Source organism: Hibiscus syriacus, unplaced genomic scaffold (assembly GCF_006381635.1).
Source record: "Hibiscus syriacus cultivar Baekdansim isolate YM2019G1 unplaced genomic scaffold, ASM638163v2 tig00113157_pilon, whole genome shotgun sequence".
Taxonomy (NCBI): domain Eukaryota; kingdom Viridiplantae; phylum Streptophyta; class Magnoliopsida; order Malvales; family Malvaceae; genus Hibiscus; species Hibiscus syriacus.
The window spans coordinates 4809-27092 of record NW_024063447.1 but is presented as its reverse complement, the minus strand read 5'-3'; the positions used below and the strand labels follow the sequence as shown (position 1 = coordinate 27092).

General features: G+C 33.8%; 2 protein-coding genes and 4 pseudogenes across 2 annotated transcripts; 4 read left to right on the top strand and 2 right to left on the bottom strand.

The window, feature by feature from the left end:
* Positions 1-3195: 3195 nt before the first annotated feature.
* LOC120186060 (probable WRKY transcription factor 27) lies at positions 3196-4520 on the top strand. Its single transcript, XM_039190106.1, has 4 exons — positions 3196-3550; positions 3661-3694; positions 3775-3885; positions 3971-4520. The coding sequence occupies exons 1-4, from the start codon at positions 3196-3198 to the stop codon at positions 4518-4520; spliced, it is 1050 nt and encodes a 349-aa protein (XP_039046037.1).
* Positions 4521-5570: 1050 nt separating this feature from the next.
* On the top strand, positions 5571-6976 carry LOC120186046 (annotated as a pseudogene).
* Positions 6977-8556: 1580 nt separating this feature from the next.
* LOC120186058 (hydroxyproline O-galactosyltransferase HPGT1-like) lies at positions 8557-9722 on the top strand. The gene is made up of 4 exons (XM_039190105.1): positions 8557-8711; positions 8813-8885; positions 9018-9138; positions 9610-9722. The coding sequence occupies exons 1-4, from the start codon at positions 8632-8634 to the stop codon at positions 9720-9722; spliced, it is 387 nt and encodes a 128-aa protein (XP_039046036.1). The 5' UTR covers positions 8557-8631.
* A 2330-nt stretch (positions 9723-12052) lies between these two features.
* LOC120186045 lies at positions 12053-13826 on the bottom strand (annotated as a pseudogene).
* A 3393-nt stretch (positions 13827-17219) lies between these two features.
* LOC120186050 lies at positions 17220-20048 on the top strand (annotated as a pseudogene).
* A 637-nt stretch (positions 20049-20685) lies between these two features.
* Positions 20686-21907, bottom strand: LOC120186057 (annotated as a pseudogene).
* Positions 21908-22284: the final 377 nt, after the last annotated feature.

Genomic DNA, 22284 nt, shown 5'->3' with positions numbered 1-22284 from the left:
AACATGTTAATGTCCAGCTCAGACGACCATCAAATTTTTAACTAAAAATGTCGAGTTTAAAACATATGAATAATCAGGTGATCATTTAATAATTTTAATAGTCGAGAGACTAAAAAAAATATTGTAGTCAATGGACCATTTTAAAACTTTTAATAATTAAAAGATTTAATAAAACAACACTATATAGTCGAGAGACCATTTGTATATTTTACCCAATATTTTATGAATTTGCTTACTAAGTATGAAAATATAGTTAATGGATTAGATTCTATTTTGTTCATTGAACTAAACAAGCAATATTAAAGAAAAAAAATTTGCTCATTTAATAAATGAATTGCTTTAATCACTATGTAATAAATTAACTAGATGTTGACATATTGCAATACGAGAAAAAGAAAAATTATTCAAAAATTTGTTATAAATGGAAATAAATGTAGAATTTTATGTAAAAGGTTAAAAAGTTGCATTATAATTTAGAAGATGTAAAATTATAAAATTTCTTAAATAATCAAAAAAATATAAAACACTTAAATTATATGAAATTTTAAAACTTTTAAAATGTGACTGTACGATGGGTCCACCCTTGATTATAAGTAAACAGAAAGAGATTAATATATAGATTTATCATCTAATTTTTGTGTAATTAGGTACTTAACTTTTTAATATCATTTGGTAATTAAATTTTATTTAATAATACGATTAAGTACTTAATGTTTTTAGATTACAATAGCCTAAAAATTGAACACCTAATTATTAAATTTGTAATCCATTATTTCTTTAACTATACTATACTTAATTATACAATATAAATAAATATTATATTACACATAAATATCAAAATGATATATTAAAAATTTATTTACCCAAACTACAAAGAGCTCGAGTGTATCTCATGAGAAAACCCAAGATAATCTGATACATATTAGCCCAACACAACATAATACGTTACTTTACATTTTGTCATTGATCGAGTCCAAAAGACTAAAAGTACATCATTAGATAATATGATAATACGCGAGAAATTGTGAACATGGATAAATTGAGGGGGTTGACTTAAAATTTTAAAATCAATAAATTAAACAAATAAAGTATATATAATTAGTATAAATCTTTATAATATTTAATAATGATTGATTAATAAATAAATTAAATATTTATACTTTCTGTAATTCAAATTATGCTCGTCTTGTTTGAATTTAAAACCTAATTCAATTATTATTGAAAATTTAATGGTGTCTTGCTGAATATAATTTATGGCACTGTCTTTTCAAACTTCCACTTGAGAAACTAAGAAGAAGAAAACACCATAGTGCTCCACCTGTTTAAGGACATCAAATTACAACTGGTGACAAAGTCATATAATCATAGACAATAAGAAATAATAAAGAAAGAGAACACGTGGTGACATTGTTAACTTCTCCTTGCTTTCGGGGTGACCCCGCCCCTCCTTTTTACCTGTCAAAACAAAGAGTTGAAGGGAATTAAATTGATGTTAATGTGAGTGTTATATACATTCTTATTATAAATCTGAATTAAATTTAAATTTGGAATAAATTAATTTAAATTGAATACAATCTAAATTAAATTAAAGTTGAATGGTTTATTATTTGTAAGCAAATGATAATTTATTTTAAGGAATGAAATCGGTGATAGTGGGGAGGACCTAAATTGGATAAGATACAGCTCTACAAAGCTATATTCATAGGCCGGGGTTTCATTTGTCAATCTCAACCTAAGCAACTAAGAGAAGCAAACCAAGAGAATTAATTCAGTCAAAAGTTGGAATTTCACCATATTAATTAAACTTAAAGCAAGTATTTTGTTGTTTCAAATATTCACATACATTAACTTGCTTCTAAAACATCTAATCCTACTCAAAAAGTTCCAACAATCTGCTCTATTATAAGTTTGATAAATGCTGGTCCACTTCTTAATATCATCATCATAAGCACTACTCCCGTAACCTGCTTATAAACAGTGAAAATTAATATTTATACAACTTTTCAAAATTAACATTATAAAATAGATAAATAGTTAAAACTAATTCGAATATCTTCATCAATGGAGATTATGAATGTAATACAGATGCAAAGCAGGCAACCATTTCCTTAAAAGGCATGTGAATGAGCTCTGTAGACGTGATTGGACGGTGAGTAGTCAACATTCTTGACAGGGGGGAAATAAACTGGTTGACGCATTGATTAAAAACGTGAAGACGGATATTCTTGAAATTGTTCATCATGTTATTCCACCGGATTGGATCCAACCGTTGTTACGTGGGGATATTATGTTTAATTAGTTTGTTTTAATATTACTGCGATTACTCTTTTTCTTTCATTTAAATTTAAAAATTTTTAATGAGATTTCTATTAATATTCTCCTTTTATGACTACCTCTCATATAATTAACAGTTGACAAGGAAAAAAAAAAGGCATGCAGGAATCAAAATATAACGAAGTGGTGTGCAGTGGAGGGGATTCCACGCCCAATAGGAGCGCTTGATCATTCCAAAACATTTTTCATTAAGGCAAACTCCGTACGCGTGTAGGATAATTGGAAGCACAGAAAGCATTGGCCTTCCGAGTTCCACTGCCCATATTGGCTCTTGGCTTCTGGCCCCACTATTGACATTTTTATAAAGTCAAAGAAAAAGCAAAAGTTGAAGATAATGAAACTAAAAAACATTTAAAAAAATTATCTCAAGGTATTATATTTTTTAAATAATGTTAAAGTTTAATAATTGTGAATAGAATAAATTGAATTGAAAAAATTATTTTTATATTAATTTATACAATATTTTATTTAAATTAATCAATTGATATATAAAATATCGATAATTATAAAAAAAAAACATAACAAAAATCCTATAAGAATCGAGTGGAAAAATAAGGCAAATGATCGCCAATCAAGAAAATTATGTAATGATAATGTTTTATTTGCATTGCATAAATTTAAGACTTTAATTAAAACGGATGAGTAAGACCCATTTTCTCTCTTTTCTGTCGTGTAAATAATAGAAAGCAATTACCTAGTCAAGTGCACACCGTTTCCTGTCTCTTCTTTCTCTTTCTAACCGTCCTATGTCCCCTTCCCTTTTTATCTGCTAATTTTCTTCTCTTTCACACCCCGGGTGAAGTCAGCGCCGTCATTTTCTATCTTCTTTCCTTCCGCCTACGTTGATTTTGTGCATACCAAATGGCTACTGGCTGGGATCTTTACGCGGTGGTGAGGAGTTGTTCGTCCACCATCAACACGGCCAGCTCCGCCGTAGGAAGCAACCGGTCCTCAAAAGGGAATGGCAGCGGTTGCCACGAGGACCCTTTGGCTTGTTTGGCTTCGTCGATGTTCGAGGAAGAAGATGGCCCGTTTGCACTTCCTACTCTAAGTAAAAGTGGTTCTTTGCAAGATTCTCACGAACCCTTGTTGATACACGCCGACCCCACCCCCATGGGCATTAATCGAGCCATAGATCCGAGCTTTTCGAGACCTGTTAACGGAGGATCCAGTAGCGAACATCATCAGATAAACAGCAGCAGCAGCAGCAGCAGCTGCAACAACAACAACAACCCACCATTAGGACGAGCCCAGCTGCTCCTTTTTTCACTTTCGGCCAATTTGTAAACCAGAGACAACCACGACCGCTACAGTTGAAGAAACGAGTTCAACAGCATGAGGTTCCAACACCAAGAAAGAGGTGATAGTTTGTTCAAAAGATTGAAGCTTTGCAGTTCTTTGCTAGTATAAAAACTGTCCATTTTTATCTGGTTTTTGTAGGAAGAATCAGAAGAGAACCGTTTTCCATGTAACGGGTGAGAATTTATCTTCAGATCAATGGTCATGGCGAAAATACGGACAAAAGCCCATCAAAGGCTCCCCCTATCCAAGGTTGAATCAATTTCTGTGCCCTCCAATGGCTTCTTTCCTTACTATTTTTTGTTGTCTTTTAATTACTTTTTGTTTGTTTGTTTAGACACTACTACCGATGCAGTAGCTCAAAAGGGTGCTCAGCGAGGAAACAAGTCGAGCGTAGCAATTTCGAACCCGACACCTTTATCGTTACCTACACGGGCGACCACACTCACTCTTGGCCCACTTACCGGAACTCGCTCGCCGGAAATTCTCGAGACAACAGGTTATCGACTATTCGAAAGGTCGCTAATGCTTCCTCCACCTCTTTGATCTCTCCAACGACACCACTTTCGGCTTTTGAAGACGGCGGCAACGTGCATAACACGGGTGATAGTGGAGATAAAGAAGGTGAAACCGTGAACAACATGGCTCTTCAAACGTCTCCCGACGCAGAGAACGATGATGATAATGATGTTATTTTGATCCCCAACGTGCATGTTAATGAAGATCTTTTCAATGGGTTGGGAGAACTCATTGGCGGTGCTGGCGGTGGCAGTAATAGTATTTGTAGTGGATTAGAACCCAACTGGCCAGCCTTCCGTGGTCACTTTCCTTCTCAGGATACCGGCAACTCTGCCTCAAGCGCCGGAGCCCCCGCTGGTCGTGAGTGATATGCTGATTTCAACCTTTATTTTGCAAAGTTGGGGTTTTCATTCCCTTCTTTTGGTACATAGAAACTAAGAATGCTCGAAGGAGCTGAACTTAAATTATCATCCTTTAATGCTTAGACAAGTTAACTAATAGGATAAAGCATATTAGAGGCATAAACTTAGGATCGTTTTAGTTATTAAAGGATATTTTATAATAATCAGATACAATTTAATGATTATTGTATAATAATTAGATAAAATTAAAGCATGTTGGGATGCCTTTATCACGAGACAAAAAGCAAAGATATCCTTCTATTTTCTGTAGATTCACAGGGGCGGAGCGGAATTTGACAATTTGCTAGCTGGATCGGTTCCATGGTCAAATGTTTCTTATAAAAACACGGAAGATCAGTCAAACTTATTTTATATGATTTATTAATATTATATATATAATTAATTGGTTTAATTGATTAATCCAATTTAGTGTACTATTTGTTCCCTCGGACATGTAAGATAAAAAAAAGTTCCATTCATAATGATCGATAAACTACATAACTATTTATTTAAATCACTATAATTAATTATTTAAAAATCACTATATTTAAACTAGGGTAAATTACACCAATCATCACTTATTTTTTCTTACTCTTCTATTTCATTCACTGTACTTTAAATTCCTTCAGTTTTCTCACTGAATTTAATACAAATAGCTTTTTTGGTCACTCAGCCATTTTCTCACTGAACGGTATTATACATGGGCTGTTATATATATAGGTGTAAAATGACATTGTTTTGGTGCAAATTTTTGTTTTTCTAAAACGACATCGTTTTAACGTCGTTAACTTTTTAATGGTTGAGTGACAAAAAAAATTAATTGTATTCAATTTAGTGAGAAAATTGAACGGATTTAAAGTAAAATGAATAAAATATGAGAGATTAAAGTTCATTGATGATTGATGTAATTTACCCTTAAAACTATTCATTATAAAGTATATAAATTAAATATAATTTAAATCAAATGAACTATTGGGTCTCGGAGCTACCCTTCCACTATGTTGGGCTGTTCGTGTTTTGACCCAAAGTGCAAATCAAGACTTCGAAAATCACCCGGATGAGAGCGGAACCGTCCGATTTTATGGACTTGGCCCGCACAAGGAGCAGTCGGCTGAGATTTATTACGCGATTTCACCACCATTTAACTCAACTAAAAACGTTCCTGCGATTGATCTCGAGGCCGTTGTCGGCGAAGGTGAAGGAGACGATGGGGATCGTCGGATTAGACGTGGTCCCTAATGCCAGGGAAGTTCTTATTGGTCTCTACAAGGAGATCCAGGTTGTTCCCGAGGACGAGGGATACCGTTAGGCCGTTGAAAGCTTCACGCGCCACCGTCTTAAGGTTTGTTTGTCAAGAGGAAGAAGATTGGGAAACGATCGAGAAGCGCCTCGGATGTGGCCAGGTCGAGGAGTTAATTGAGGAAGTGCGAGACGAGCTCACTTATCGGGAAAATGATCGGTTAGGACCATTTAATCTCTCTTTTTTTCCCATTCTCATTTGATTTTTTTTTGTTCGAAGGTATATGCCGTTGTTGGGTATTAGTTAAGTCGGAAAGTTTGAGGCTGATGAAGCTCAATCTTATCGTTATGCCAGACTTTGTGTTAGATGTGTTCTTTGCCTAAATGACTGTTCCAGTTTTTCTTTAATCAAATCTGTGTGCATTAAAGCTTTTATCAGCTGAGAATTCTTTGGGAGCCGAATATGCATATATTTCATAGGGCTAGCATATCCAAATTAGTTAACATTAATAATTTCTTATCTATGCTGCGATTGGCGTGTTCACCAATTTCCTCGATCTTCAGAATTTGATGTATTGAGACATTAACCATTACTTGGTTACTGTTACTCTAACGTTTCGAGACTTTACGACATGCCGTTTTTCTGATTGCTTTGCTTGCCCCGTTGCATTATTATCTGTTGCTCGTAAAAGCTTTGGTGCCTTGGTATTTGTAGGTTGTTTGATGTTCTTTGAGCTGAACCCTTGCGTTTAATTTTGTAAATTGCAAGAAAATTTACGATATTTTGCATTCTTCTTAGTCCTAATGTTTGTTCTCTGCCGTGTTGGGCTACAGAGTGGGATCCCTGGGGTGTTCCCGATGACTACGAATGCGAGGTTATCGAAAATGATGCTCCGGTTCCGAAGCATGTTCCGCTACACCGACCCGGTCCTCTTCCAGAGGAGTTTTACAAGACGTTAGAAGCTGTTTCTAAGAAGGATGAGCCTAGAATCACGTCCGGGGAGCTGCAGATAAAGGAGTAGGTTGCTGTAGGCACCGAGGTTTCAGAGTCAGATTGAGTTGTTCTCTTGTTCTTGTTTGTTAATCTTGTATTGTGCCTGTTTCCATCGATGGAATCGGGATTTAACCGAAGATAAAAGCTGGACTGTAACCCTTCAGTTGATAATAAAATCGAATGCCAGTGGTCCCAAAACACTACTGAATCTTTGTTGGTGTGTTCTAACTATTGTGTTTTTTGGGTGATTCAATCGTAAATTAATCACATAATTAGGATTTTTCGTAACCATTAAAACAAAACTAGCAACTTAAGATCACGTAACGATCATATAATAAAAGATTAAAAATGTAACGACCATATAGAAAAGATTAAAAATCTAGTTAAGAAATTTGAATAAAGATAGATATATAATCATGATATGTATTAATTAATCTAAATAAAATATTATAAAATATTAATTTTGGATATACAATATTAGTTTGAAATTTTAATTAAATTAAAACTCTTATTGTTACAATTTTATCAAGATTTACATTAAATTAAGGTTCCGTTTGATATGTCTTTTTAAACTCACTTTTAGTAAAAAATTCTATTTTGATTGTAAAATTAATGTAAAAGGGTCAAAAATAAAAAAAATACGGTGGAAATGGTGGTTTCAAACCAACGGCAAAAACTATGATTTATAATTTTTTTATTTTCAACTTTTCGTTTGGGAGGAAAATATAATTTTACCCTTATTAATAGATAGACTCCACTTAATTATGCATTTACATTTTATTTTAATAATCTAATATTAACAACTTTAAAAAATAATTTAATACTTAATAATTTATTTAAATTATTTAAAAGTGAATAAAATGCATGGTTTATATATTGAAATATTAAATGGTGAGTTGTTATAAAATATATTTTTATTACAATTTGTTTCAATTTTTATAGATCAAATCAACTTTTTTTTTATTTTGTTTAGCTGGCGGCAGCACCAGTTACAATGTTGGTTGTTGACCGTCGGTTGTTTTTTCTCTTTGTTTTTTTTTGTTTTTAATAAGAATAATTTTTTATAATGTTTTATCTCTACCTTTATAGCACGTTTATCTATGTCTTTATGGCATATTTTTCTCTGTCTTTTGATAGTTTTCAGTCGTTTGGCCATTGTTTTTGTCTATTTTTTTTCTCGGGGTTGGATTTGAATTCATCAAGATTGATCAATATGACACTTATTTGTTATCATGTTGAGCTTCTATGCTTTGGACTCTCGGAAGATTTGGATACGCGTTTTGCGTTAGTGGATAGTTTTCTCACGTCGCTTGACTCTGATTTACGATTTGTCGGTGGTTTTTCTGTTGCTTTATCCTCTTTTATGATTCGTTTACCGATGCAGTCATATTTGTTAGTATCTTTATTTTATTCGAGCATTGATTAATTTTTTAAACCTTTTAATTTTTTGGTCCTTTTATGATCTAGTTGGCTAGTTTTTATGTCAATTGGTTATAAAACAATGTCTAAATTATAATTTAGTTTACATTGCGGTTATGCTTGTAAATCTTTATTGTGGCACTAGTGACTTTCGATCAAAAATATTTTTATTATTGTTTAAGTGATATATTTATATAGCATCGTAGTATTAATAAGTGTAAATATAATTTAAATCTTGTAATTTTAATGTACAACATAATGTCTATAATAAATATTTTATCTTTTCAAATTCAATTTTTGACAACAACCTCGAATAACTAAATTTTAAATTACATGTTTGCTGCATTCTGCGTTTGTACTGAGAGACAAGGAGATGGATTTGTGGATGATGATATATTTTTCGTTCGTTGGGGAACCAAAACCTGAATGTTTGATTTTCCAGGAGCAACTTTGAAGAAAATGGAAAAAGAGAAGGGCATAGTTTCACGATTTGTCATTGGAAGAAGGTATACTTATCTCTACCAAATTTTCATTTTTTGTTCCTCAGGGTCTTGCAAATTTATGAAGATGTAAGCTAGAGTCATTCTTAAGTTGCATGGTTTTACAGTGCGGACCGTGGGGACAATTTGGACAGGAGCGTTGATGATGAAAATAGGCAAACAAATGACTTTATGATTCTTGTAAGTCAACGGTACACATGCTATGCAAATTTTCTTCTTTTAGAAGTCAGTTGAAAGCACTTAACTTGCTCTGTTTCATAAAGTTGGATATCGATGCAACTGTATGATGATTTCTATATACTTCCTTAACAGGATCAAGTGGAAGCACCTGGGGAGCTTCCAAAAAAGGCCAAAATGTTTTTTGCTCTTGCTGCAGACAGATGGAATGCTGATTTTTATGCAAAAGTCAACAATGATGTTTATGTAAATATCGGTTAGTACTGCAATCTATGGAAACCTTTATCTTTCTTGATCCCTACCTTCTGCATCAATGAGAAGTTGGAGGAATCGTATGCAGAATTCTCAACTTCTCAAAGTTGAGCACTTTGTTCTATATCAGTTGCTTTACTTTGTTACTCGATTTCATGAACAACCTTAGTTATATCTATGTGAGGTCGAATTCACCATGATGATGTTCCGGGATGATCCTATGCAGTTGAAAACCATTTCTAAGATCATAAGCTGACTTAAGTGACAAATACCAAAATATCAACATATCAGAGATTTATCTTTTAAATATGTTGATTGCGGATGTTGAATAACATTAACCATGGCTTACTGCTCGAAAATCTATAGAGTTCATTACCTGCATTCTCTGTAGTATCCTGAATTTGTTCTATCATAGTGAAAGATAAACACTTGATCGGTACACGTCTTAACACTATCAACAACTTCATGTTTTCAGATGCCTTTGGAGCTACACTTACATCTCATCTCGACAAAGCTCGTGTTTATATTTTTTTTTGGGATAAATTTGAATTTATTACCCAAGAGCAGAACCTGCTCAAATTTACATAGTTCTTAGATCATCAGGACAATTACATACAAAAGAATCAGAATCAAACAATGTCCCAATGCTTACAAAGATTACAATTAACACTATCAACGGTATTTAAATTTCTACCTCTGAGTTGGATACCAACTATGTACTTAATGGCTTGAAGCAGTTCATGTGCACTTCTGGAACGTCCTTGAAACAATTTCTTGTTTCTTTCTTCCCAAAGAATGTAAATCAGGGCATTAAGAGCAATTTTCATTATGAAAGTAAGCAAAGATTTTCCTTTCCAAGTAGCGGAAGCCCATGCCAGAAAAGAATCCCAAGAGCGAGCTTTATAAGGGAGACCAGAAAGGGAGAAGATTGAATTCCAAGTAATCAGCCATAGGACAATGAAGAAATAAATGGTCCCTATTTTCCGAAGGATCATCACAGAACATGCATTGGCAATCATTGATAAGCCCCATACGAAGTAGTCTATCCTTGGTAGGAAGTCGATCAAGTAAAGCCATCCATGAAATCAAGCTATGTTTTGGTATATGAAGGGGAAACCAAACAAGTTTCTGCCAAAAAACAAGGGGTCTCTTTACCCGAATATTATCCCATATACTCCTTACTGTCGTTGAAGCAGTGGACAGAATGGAGTACGCTTCAGTAGATTGAAATTTTTCCTTAAATTCCAGCTGGTACAAGGTCGGATTTCTGCATTTCAAAAGTCGTTATCTTTAAGAAATCAGGAGAAGTTTTTTCAGAACCGTGAGTTTGGCTTAGATATAGAGCCTTCAATTTAGGATATGAGTTTGATATATAATTGAATAGCCTCTATCTCTTCTCATGCTTGCAACTCTTGATATTGGCAGGTGCCATGAATGGTATGAACCAGATTGGTGGAAGTTTGGTGATAAAAAATTGTAAGTTTTGCTGCCCCTGGTTTCATCTTCTAGCCCACTATCTGTTAATATTATTTATCTGCCGACACTATCAAGATCCCCATTGTCGGTTTAGTTGTAAAAGCACTTGTTCTTTCCTTAATTTAAGTTCTGAAATCATCAGTTAAAAATATGTTTCAAGTGTTTAGCTATCTTACGTATGAACGGAACTTCGAATATGTTTATCCTGATATTTGTTCTCCTTGTATGGAGTTCTTTTTTTTTTCTGGGGTTTGACAGATATTTCCGCCATGCTTCAGGTGAAATGTATGTTACATCAGGCGCTTAGGCTAAATTTATTTCAATAAACAGGTCAGGTCCTTCTTGTTACTGCACAATTTTGTGGCGCTTATGCTACAATAAAGCAAGTTGATCCTATTTTGTTTACTGCAGAAACCTTCTGCACACGTATTCTCATGATGATGTCGGCGCTGGATCGTGGATTTTAGGGCTTGATGTCAAACATGTAGATGAAGGGAAGTTTTGCTGCTCATCTTGGTCCACAGGTCTCTCTTCATCTCTCTCTCTCTCTTGCACGTGCACACATATGATGATGTTATGCATATTTGTAATTTACTGCAAGAACAAGCTATGCTGCTCTAACCCTTTTACCGACCCATATTTGGACATGGGTGAAATGACCATCCAGCTCAGTTGGTAGAGCACAAGGTTCTTAACCTTGAGGTCGTGGGATCGAGTCCCACGGAGGGCATTTCATAATTCGGAAGTCTCTTACGAAAGCTGCTTTGAACTTGGTGTTGGGGATATGTGAAAAAGGGACAGCCATTTGGACATGGGTATTGTAGATATGATCTTCCGAGAACCTTCAATGCATGAAAAACACTTACTTGCATTAGACGCATACTCATATCCGACACCTAAATTCTAGTAACATAGGATAGATCAAGTTGGTTCTTTTCTTGGGGTAACTAACATGCATGTTTTCTTTAATCTGGTTTCAGGAGCTATTTGTTCTGGAATTTGAATTCTTTTACAGATACCGGAATGCAAATACGAGGCCGATGCTATATAATAGGATGTATTGTTTTTCCAAATAACCACAGTCTGCTCTCATTAATTAGATCAAACGCTCCTTAAGAGTTTGATTAGAGGGCTTCTTGCTTGCACAGTAGTTGTTTTGACTGCCCATCTGATGAACCGTTGAGAGTATAGTTTGAAAATGACACGGTGACGATTATACTATTAGAGTTAATCATAGAAGCTTTAAGAGGCTTACATGATTCATTTTTATATTTGTTAGTTCTTTAGATTTGTATTAAGTTTATTCTCCAGAACAATGATTTAGGGAACAATGCAAGACACCCATACATTTAACACCAAAGATGTATCCTTTATTAGAGACGGCAAATTATAGAATGACTATTTGTACAATCTTTTTAAAGCGGCAAAACACACGGAAATTAATGGTGTAAATCATTCCAGTTTTCATTGACATACAAACTATTTAGTTTACCATATCATGAGCTGTTAAGGAAATGTGCCAATGCCTTGTCCGTGTCATTGTCATACATGAGTAAGGCTTCAGCCACATTGTTAGATGAAAATCCCATTCTCGCAGTAGGTTGTAGCCGGTGACAAATTCCCGAACCTACAAAGCAAATAAACAACATAAAGATATAGCAAAAAAAGACATTCTTTAATGAAATTTTGAAGACGCCGGCTGCATAACCAGTAGAATTGATGAAACTACTCGTGCTAAAGCAATTGAACAAGTTTCTCCCCCATTACAAGACTGCTTATTTTGTGCTTCGACAACATGATTTAAAGGAACCCAAGTCATTGGTCTCGGAAATTAGTGATTCCTCCTCCAACATTATGGTGCCAAAAGAAAAAGAAAACAAGTAGCCAAAAAGAAGCTGAGCATGCCAATAAACCAAAATTACTCTCTGCCACTGAAGAAAATGCAGCTACACAAGATTCTAATTGTTCACGGTGAATATTTATCCTAGTCTTAAGCATAAAGAAGGTGCAGGACCACAACTAGCTATACTAGAAGATTTGGGAGAAATCGAATCTAACATATTATATAATCTTGGAATGCTTTATAATAGACCCAAGTTTTATGCCATGACTACAATTAAGACATACACTAGGTTCTGATGATAAGTGAGCTCGCTAGGTTTTCATAATACTTTGATGCAATAACATATGCCATCATACCTTGGTCGGATTGTCACCATAATTTGCAACAGCAACAGTCACCGCTTCTCGACTGAGTCCAGAGGCAATGTATTTGCTCACCACAGGGTCTGAATTTGCACCCTGCACATTCAAATCATTCATTTTTCTTTTTTCTAAGATAAACCCTTAACGCTAAACAAATATAAACTAATTCAATTAAAACAACGTCGTCAAGACAAAGCACCGAACAGATCAGTTAAAATGGTAATGAAAGATATAAAAGGTCTAAATCTGTAGTGGGAATAAGAATAACATCATACCATTGATGAAGTTGTTTCGTTAGGCTTCGGAGCAAAGTTTTCCAAGCCAAGCTTGCTCCAATTAATGCTTTCTTTGTCTGCTTCAGCCAAGATTTTCCTCTCAAACTCGAAATCAAACTGGAAATTGATGCGAGAAATATCCGCAACTTGAGGAGACAATCGAGGCTGCAACAAAATGACAAATTGATTGGATTAACTTATTATCTAATTAAAACTTCAAAATCAAGCAACTGAAAGCTTACCGGAGGAGTAATACGATATTCTGGTTTCAAAGCAACCCTAATGCCCAATCCCGCTGCCATGAAACAAAATTAGGGGGAAAGCAAATTTAGAAAAAAAATGAAAAAATAGTAAAAAAATTTTTTTTTAGGTATATAGCTTACTGGAAGTGGAAGGAGGAGCAGAAGTCTGGTGGAAGGAGGAGGCGCGGGTTGCGGAAGGGACAACGCTGTGAGCGGTGGGTTGAGCACCGACTCTTGGGTATAACGGAGGTACGTAAATCGGATGGGTAGATGACGATGAAGTGGATTGTTGCCGGTAAATTGGGGTCTGCGCCTCGTACGGTGGACCTGTTCTGTTCCTGAAATCATAATCCATTGCGACTCTAATCGGATCGGAGAGGATAAAAGAATTATGCAATAGAGGAGGAAATTATTAGGAAAACGGAAAATGTCTCCTTTGCGAAGCTTTTCTTCGATGAGGATCTGATTGTTAAGTACGAGCCCACGCAATCTCGGAAATAAATTATTACAAATATGCAAATAAAAAATATTCGATCCGATTAACTTGTTGATCTGATCAAAAAATATTAGATGTATATAATGAAAATATATGATTTTTTGAGCCGGGTATATGACTCCTTATTTTTTTTGGATTTTCGGGCCAGACCCGGATCATTGAATATTGTTTAATCGAGTACCTACCTGCCATCTTGGTACTCATTTTATATATTTTTTATTCATAATCCTCAAATTATTTAATTTTAAAGTTCTAAATTTTTCATTTTTAAAATTTTATTATTATACTCTTCTAAATTTTTAATTTATTAAATTATTTCAACTTAATATTCTAAATTATTTTTAAAATATTTCTTTTAATTTCAAAGCATTTGCAATTTAATTATATTATTTTATTTTAATTTTTAATAAATTTTATCTATCAATTATGTGATTTTAAATGTTAAATTTTTTGTGTAGATTATATATTATAGACGTTTAAATTTTAAATTTTATAAGTTTTCTATATATATATATATATATATATAATATTTTAAAAAAAAAAAAAATTATGAATTAGGTATCGATGACTCAAAAATACAAGTACCTGAATTTTAACAGCTACACGATTTACAAGTACTCAGATATAACGGGTCAGGAGATGGGTTGATATTTTGGTACCAAAAAATTCTAGGTAGCTAAATACAGGTACCCTATTTTGAACACCCTTATGTACAATGTGGTTTTGAATTATTTTTCATTTCATATGATATTTTAATTCAAATAATAAATTTATTGTGATTTTTTATCTATTTCATGATATTGATGTGATAGTTCACAGTGTTAAGGTGATAGTTCACGATCGTTGTTAACATGATAGATGAACTAAATTGATTCTTTGATCTTGTTCGAAGGTCAAATTAATTTTTTATAAAATTTAAAGATTTATTTTTTAAAATAATTAAAAACTATATTAAATTTTAAGTTTAAAATATAAAAATCTGCAAATGTTGAAAAGTATAAATATAAAATCAAAATTAAATTACTTCAAAATAATATATATATATATATATAATAAAATTATTATTTTTTAAAAAAATATATCATGAACTATAAATTAATAATTATAAATTATTAAAAATATTTTTAATATATATATATTATATATATATATTATACATAATACATGCATATAATATAATTATATCATTAACACTTATACAATATGATTTTTACTTTATTACTTATTAATAAGTTGTTCATCTTTATTTCTTATTATTTTTTAAATCACGGGTTCTAAATTCACTCAGAGTATTCTCTTTTTTCTCTTAGAATTTCCTTATCCTTTTTCTAGATAGAATTAGATTTAAATTAAAATTTTGTAATAAAATGAGATTTTAAAAATATGAATTGTTATAATTTACTTTTTTTTTAAACAAGTTTTATTTAGGATGATATAAAAGAGAAACTTGATTCATAATCATAATCTATAATTTAAGAGGAGTAAATTGAATTATTCTTCACTGAACTTTAATCTCTTTTATTTACTCACTGTACTTTAAAAAATTTAATTTACTCACCAAACTTTATACATTAGATTTTTTGTCACTTCTCCGTTAATTCCCTAGTTTTGTTGACATGACATTTTTTATTAATTTTAAATCAATTAATATTTTTTATATATTTTTCACCCTCCACAATCCATCTCTCACTCATCTTCATTAGCATTATTCTTCACCATCCATTTACTACTCACCAGCCCCGACGGGATACCGACAAGGACCTTTTCGTTAGCATTATGTTCACTTTCGATACTGCTCTCGAAGCAAGCCATAAGAATCTCATACTAACCCAAGCTAATTGCTATGATTCCATGTCGACATAAAGAAGACCTGCCGAACCCATAACCCTTGTAGGCCATGGAATTCAATAGTTGGTGTTGAGGGTATTCCTCAAGGTCCGAGTAGGCAACCCGAAAACCCAGTACCTTCATTCAAAAAGTGTATTCCTGGACCGCAAACAACACATGCGATAATATCAGCCCCACGGTAATATTGTTGTTGGTTAGAACATATCCAACCATTGTGGTTGCCAATGTCATATACATAGTTTGCTTCTATAAACACGTCGCCATCAAATAAAACCAGTGAAGCAAGTATCATTTCACCCTCAAATGAAGTCATATGTACAGAGACCTAAGAAAACACCATTAAGTGAAGATGAAAATGCTCTAACGATTATCAGAAATATGTTCCAATAATCATTTTGTTTTGCCATGTTTCCCTTTCCTTAACCCTTTCATTTTAATCTTAGGTTTAGGGGGTTTCAAAATTATATTTTTTAATATTTGATTACTCCATTGTAACACTAATAGATATCCAATTTGTGACGACGATGATGTTAATAACAGGAGTGAATATGGGATGGGGTAATGAAGGAAAGAAGAAGGTTAGTAAATTCTCAAACCCTTTTTTTTTTCTGTTAGCATCTGCATGTAAAGATTTGTGAACTTGATTGTGCATTTATCGATGTGTTATTCTTATATGCTTAGGTTGTGTTTCATTAACCATCTTTATTAGTTTAAAAAATTAGTACCTAATTACATGTTTCTTTCCGGCAGTTTTCAAGTTGCAAAGAAAAGTTAAATGGTCGAGCATATTCCTTAAGAAATGGGCAAACATATTCAAGATAACGAAATAAGAAACAAGAAAAAAATAAATCAACAAGTTCACACAGCTGAGAGGACATTTGAAAGACTAGAAAGAATTGTCTTTGTAATTCATTAATGGGGTTGCTTGATGGAGAAAGAGAAAGGGTTGCTGAGTTGAGATGATTTGCAGAATGATAGGAAAAAAAGTGGACAATTGATAATTTTGGCATTGGACAACAAATGAGGGGTGTTGATTTGATATGGGATTCAAATGGCCTGAAGCATTCATAAAAGTTGGGTTGACTTTGGCCTTCAACTTTTTATTTGAGCCCGTAAACCACGTTAAGAAATTAACGGTAAAGTGAGTAAAAAAATTTAATATACAGTGAGTGAAATAGTAAATAAAATAAAGTTTAGTGGTAAATTATTTAATTTATCCATTTAAGAGAGAAAAGATATTGATTGAGTGCTTTAATTATTAGCTCTAAAAATTATTGAAAATTGTTATAGTTTACTTAAATTATATCAGACATAATTAAAACTTATTTTCACTCTAATTTATTAATTATTTGTATAATTTACTCTATAATTAGATAGAAAATTGCATAAATACAATAAAAGAATTATAATGAAATACCCCCCGGAGGAAGAACACCAATTATGGGACCCACAAGAGAATAACGCTCGAAAGACGGCGGCCCACCCATTTATAAAATCCGCCACTACACTCGATCAAAAAAATCGCCAATCTTTTGTTCGTCATTTCTTATTCATTTCCCCTTCCTTCGATCTAAAATTGCTCTCTTACCCGCCAAAGTTCATTCAGGCATTCAACTGCCGCCCCCCTCTAAAGGAGGATCATCTTTTCAGGTTCGATCTCTAAGATTTATCTCTTTGAATTGTTCCTTTATTATTATTTTTATTTTTTTACCTATGCTCTATGGATCGTAGGTTTCGCGATGGCATCAAAGCGGATCTTGAAGGAATTGAAGGATTTACAGAAGGATCCTCCTACATCTTGCAGCGCTGGTATAACCTTCACCATTTCGCTATTTTTATTAACATTTATCCAAATATTGATGGTTTTGTCACTGTATTACTGCGAGACGGTAGATTTATCGGTATACATGTTTCGAATATAATTGAGGATTAGAAAAATTGTTGATGTAATTGTCAGTGTTTTTCTTATAGAAAGGTTGTTGAAACGATAGTAACAGTTGTTTGCGATTATTCATAAATGATTGCAATTTTCGTTTAACGTTTTGCCTCATAATCTTGTTGATTTTCCACCCCAAAAAAAATCCTATCACCGAAAAGGGAAAATCTAGCTAAAAACGTTTGAAATCATAGTTTTATACTTTTATGAATTAATTTTTTGTCGAACTGAAAGTAGCCCTCAGTTTTCATATTCGGTCACGAATTATATAACATGTCTAAACTATATAGGTTCTGTGAGACACCTGTATATGTATTTTGTCCTATCATGTTTTAAGTTGATGTTGAGAAAGGTATTTGACATATTTGATGCATTTATAAATTGGTGGTAATGACTGCGCTTTCATCATGTGATAGCATCATCAGTTGAATTGTTTTGATTTGTTTGCAATGATTCCAAAGACAGATTAGTAGATGGAAGGAATATGTATTTTTTTTTAATTTTTATGCGATGGATGTTATTGTGCCTTTTCGACATATAATAAGAGGCAGTAAAATGAAGGGTGATATTCATTATCATGCCAATGCTTAAACCGCATCTGTATATGATATGTCAAACACAGTTTTGATAGGGTGAAGTAGGAAGCAGATCCTTAATTTGTTGTAACCCCTTTCTGTTATATAGTTTATGACCATAGTTGATAGCAAGTGTTGTATGCAACATCTAGTTGGATTGATTTGCCTAACCTTGGGTTTGTTGTCTAGTTGATTGGGCCTAACCTTGATTGTCAAGTTGATTGATATTCTCTAGCTTCTCTAAGTTAAGGATATCAATATTTCATAAAATATCTACATGTTTTTTTTCTAATGTTGTTTTCACTCACGTTTTTCTTCTGTTGGTTGTGTATGTACAAGTGCCCAACGAGTATCACTGACCTGCATTACTTGCATATTGCTAATAGTTCATTGGACAATATTGCAGGTCCTGTTGCCGAAGACATGTTTCACTGGCAGGCAACAATCATGGGTCCACCGGACAGTCCTTATGCTGGGGGTGTTTCCTGGTGACCATCCATTTTCCTCCAGATTATCCCTTTAAGCCTCCCAAGGTACTTTTTATGTGCGGTTTTCTTTACCATAGTGGTAGGATATTACCTTGTGACATATGCAAGAGCATGGATGCTATATCAGTCATTTATTCTATGTTGAAGGCTACCTATATAATCCAGATTCAATGTTACATTATTTGAAATATCCTTCCCTTCCCTGCTGTTCTAGCGTCCCCATTCTGTCAAATTTCCTAGAAGTTAAGGATCATGCTTTTAGCAGATAGTTTTTGTTTTTACTTGTTAATGGTGTGATATATGCTCCTGGAGAGTGAGAGATGCTTGCCTTCATTACCACTTTACATGAATCAAAATGCTTCTTTTTAAAACGCTGGTTCAAATGAAAAGTGGACTATCAATTGGGTTATTGTTATCAAAAGCTTGGAATGGCTGAAAATATATGAAAATGAAAATAGAGTTCTTCTTCATGAGTAGATTTCTTTGTTTGGCTCACTGTAAGAATTTAAGTTGCTTAACACAAAATTGTTAAAGCTAGAAGAGTTCTAAAGTATGTAATGCTTCCTTCTCTCTAATTTTTCCATATGAAATTGCTATTGCAGGTGGCATTTAGAACAAAGGTATTCCATCCCAATATCAATAGCAATGGAAGCATTTGCCTAGACATCTTGAAGGAACAGTGGAGTCCTGCGCTGACAATATCCAAGGTGAGAGTGTCCTAAATATCTAGATACTCCTATCCGAAACTCATCTCATATATTTGGCATTAAGGGTGGCAAAAATTGATCCAACTGGAATGAGCCGCCACCACCCGTGGCGGCCAAAACAAATCATATTAGAAGGTCACTGACCTTGAAACAAATCTGATCATCCCAAAAATATGAATCACAATGCCAACCCAATGAGAGATGACCATCTGAACAAAGCAAAAGTGATAGAATCCGACTCAATACCCAAGATGGTATTAATTTTAGTATCGGATTTGTTTGTTTTATTTTGTTGTTGTAGGTGTTGCTATCAATCTGTTCTTTGCTGACAGACCCAAACCCCGATGATCCATTGGTGCCTGAGATTGCTCACATGTACAAGACGGACAGGAACAAGTACGAGACAACTGCAAGGAGCTGGACCCAGAAGTACGCCATGGGCTAACGAGCTTTGTCATGTGTAAGGGGAAACCCCATATTTCTTTTTCTTAATTTTTCCCCATATATTTTGGTTTTAAAGGAAATGTCTATGCATGAATGTTTGTTATTTCACTTGAAACATAAAGTGAATGTGAAGGATTCAACATTGGATGAATGTAACTTTGGAACCGAGAAACTGTGTTCTAAATCTGAAATCGACAACTATCCCATATCATATCTGAGTAACTTTAGACCCTGTAATTTGGATCAATGTTTATTTACTTTATTTAATATTATCCATACAATTATATGTTATATAAGTTCTAATTATACATATATTAAAAAAGTGCATGCTCTCTTTTAATTTAATTTTAAAAAACAAAAAACTTAAAAAATAAGTTTTATTCTGAGTTTATTCAGTAACGTCAAGTCGTAAAATTCATTCATGATTTTATTCTGAATTTTTGTGGATATAATAGATATGAACCTGAATGGCTAATTTTTGTTCTACATCTGGGGAAAAAATGAAATTACATATGTAACTGCACTGGAAAAATAAAATAAAACGAAATGGTTGTCTTCAGTTTTTTTTTCATCGTAAATCACTAATAAGGTTAAAGCCAAAACTTACAAAAACTTGGACCCACTCGAGTAGAAAATAAATTTTATAAAGATTTAGTTGAAATAATATTCATCCAATATCTATTTGATTATAATTAAATCGATTAGATCGATTTGTTATAGAAGCAGAAAAGGCTGGGGGGAGTCTGGTTATACCACCCAAATTGACGAAGCACATGCAATGAAGCAGATGTTTCACGGCAACATCAAAGCTTACAATCATTAGGGGAAGAACCCATTGTTGTCAAATGTGATGTTTTGATCAACTGGGAATTACCCAATGGAAAATCCAAGCCAACTGTAGGCGAGCTCGTCGCCAAATTGCAGCAGCTTGAACAATCTTATACTCATCAGTAACCTGAGTCTGATCATCACGGGCTTGAAAACTGAAGTTGGCCCTTGATGCCGTTAGCGATACGGTATTAGACTGCAAATGGTTTCGGACACCATCATTTTCGGCTAAAGAAGGTGCTGAAAGGACAATGTTGGATGTTGACGAAGTGTAGGGGAATGAATGCCATGTTTGGGTGACGATCATGATGAACTAAATCTTGGGTTTGAACTTTGAGGTCGCTTTGAAAGCTAAGAAATAGATCCTCTGATGATTGTTTCTGGTTATGGAGCAATTGTTCTTGTTCTGATTTTCATCAGAGGTCCTGAGGTAGAATTTAGACTTGAAGTTACGTTCGTACAAGTGTGGTCTCCGATGTATGTAATCTCAAAGATTGTCGGGTCATCCCCCGATCTTTGTACTTGCTTCATTGCCGAACAACCTCGAACGCCACGATGTGTGCATCTGTAATAGCCTCTGCAATCAAGAAACTATACTTGAATACATATATAATATAATGTAACTTCACAAATATAGTATAACTAGACGGACCAATTGATTTAAGTCAAACTTACGAGTATAGGTTTCTATATACTTTACAAACCTTGGATGTTTCGAGCCGAGAATATCCTTTTGTCCATACTTCCTCCAACTGAAACCATCATCAAGAGGTCCCTCCACTGCCATCCCAGGCGCTACTCGAATTTTTTGTATCCATCTTGGTTGAGTACTATTCCTGCGGTATAAAAATCTCCATATGTATCAAATTGAAACCAACAAATTATGGATCTAACCATAATAATAAAATTTCAAATTCAAGTCAATATTATACATATACCTTTTCTTGGAGGCATCTTTGAGCTCCGGTTTCCCGAAATGACGATCAGAGTCTTCACCCATGAGATATCCACACTCCGGCATTGCGATCGTTTCTTCTGGTGCTTGTGTGTCACTATCAACGATGTGTTAACATTGCAGTTCACCATCAACAGTGCCTTCTGATAAGAATCATGAATCTTTTGAACTAAAAGTTCTTTCGTTTCATCATCAGAGGAAGGCGCATTGAGATGAGCCTGGAGTTGCCTCGCTAGCTCTCGTCCCGAGTTAACTCATTGATCAGATTCATTCGCTCCCATTTTCCCATATCCTCCATTAATAAACCAGGCCCAGATTTTCTTTCTTCACTCTATTAGTTCATGCTATACAAATGTTACGTTACACGTATGCATGTGTATAAAGAGAGTGGTCACAGAAGTGGAATTATATGAGAAAAGGACATTGGTTCTGGGTTTTTGAACGTAAGTTTGACTGCAATAGAATCATGGGACTGGTCTTCGGTCATAGAAAACGTGGGGTTCAAATGAAGGAAAGTTCAACTGTTGACTCTTTCCTTCTTTGCAATTAGCTTTTAAACATAATGGAACTTACGGTTTCGGTCTTTAATCATTGATTGTGTTGGGTTGAAAGATTGTTGGCATCCAAACGCAAAATATAAGTAAAGAAATAAATCAATTTGGACGTCATATGTTC

What these genes read in the sequence shown, in the direction of transcription:
- LOC120186060 (XM_039190106.1), top strand. Translation starts at nt 3,196, where the DNA reads ATGGCTACTGGCTGGGATCTTTACGCGGTGGTGAGGAGTTGTTCGTCC. An exon ending in CAGCAGCAGCAGCAGCAGCT is followed by an intron (nt 3,551 to 3,660) that starts GCAACAACAACA and finishes TGAAGAAACGAG; the next exon opens with TTCAACAGCATGAGGTTCCA. An exon ending in AAAGGCTCCCCCTATCCAAG is followed by an intron (nt 3,886 to 3,970) that starts GTTGAATCAATT and finishes TTGTTTGTTTAG; the next exon opens with ACACTACTACCGATGCAGTA.
- LOC120186058 (XM_039190105.1), top strand. Translation starts at nt 8,632, where the DNA reads ATGTTTGATTTTCCAGGAGCAACTTTGAAGAAAATGGAAAAAGAGAAG. An exon ending in CGATTTGTCATTGGAAGAAG is followed by an intron (nt 8,712 to 8,812) that starts GTATACTTATCT and finishes ATGGTTTTACAG; the next exon opens with TGCGGACCGTGGGGACAATT. An exon ending in CAAATGACTTTATGATTCTT is followed by an intron (nt 8,886 to 9,017) that starts GTAAGTCAACGG and finishes CTTCCTTAACAG; the next exon opens with GATCAAGTGGAAGCACCTGG.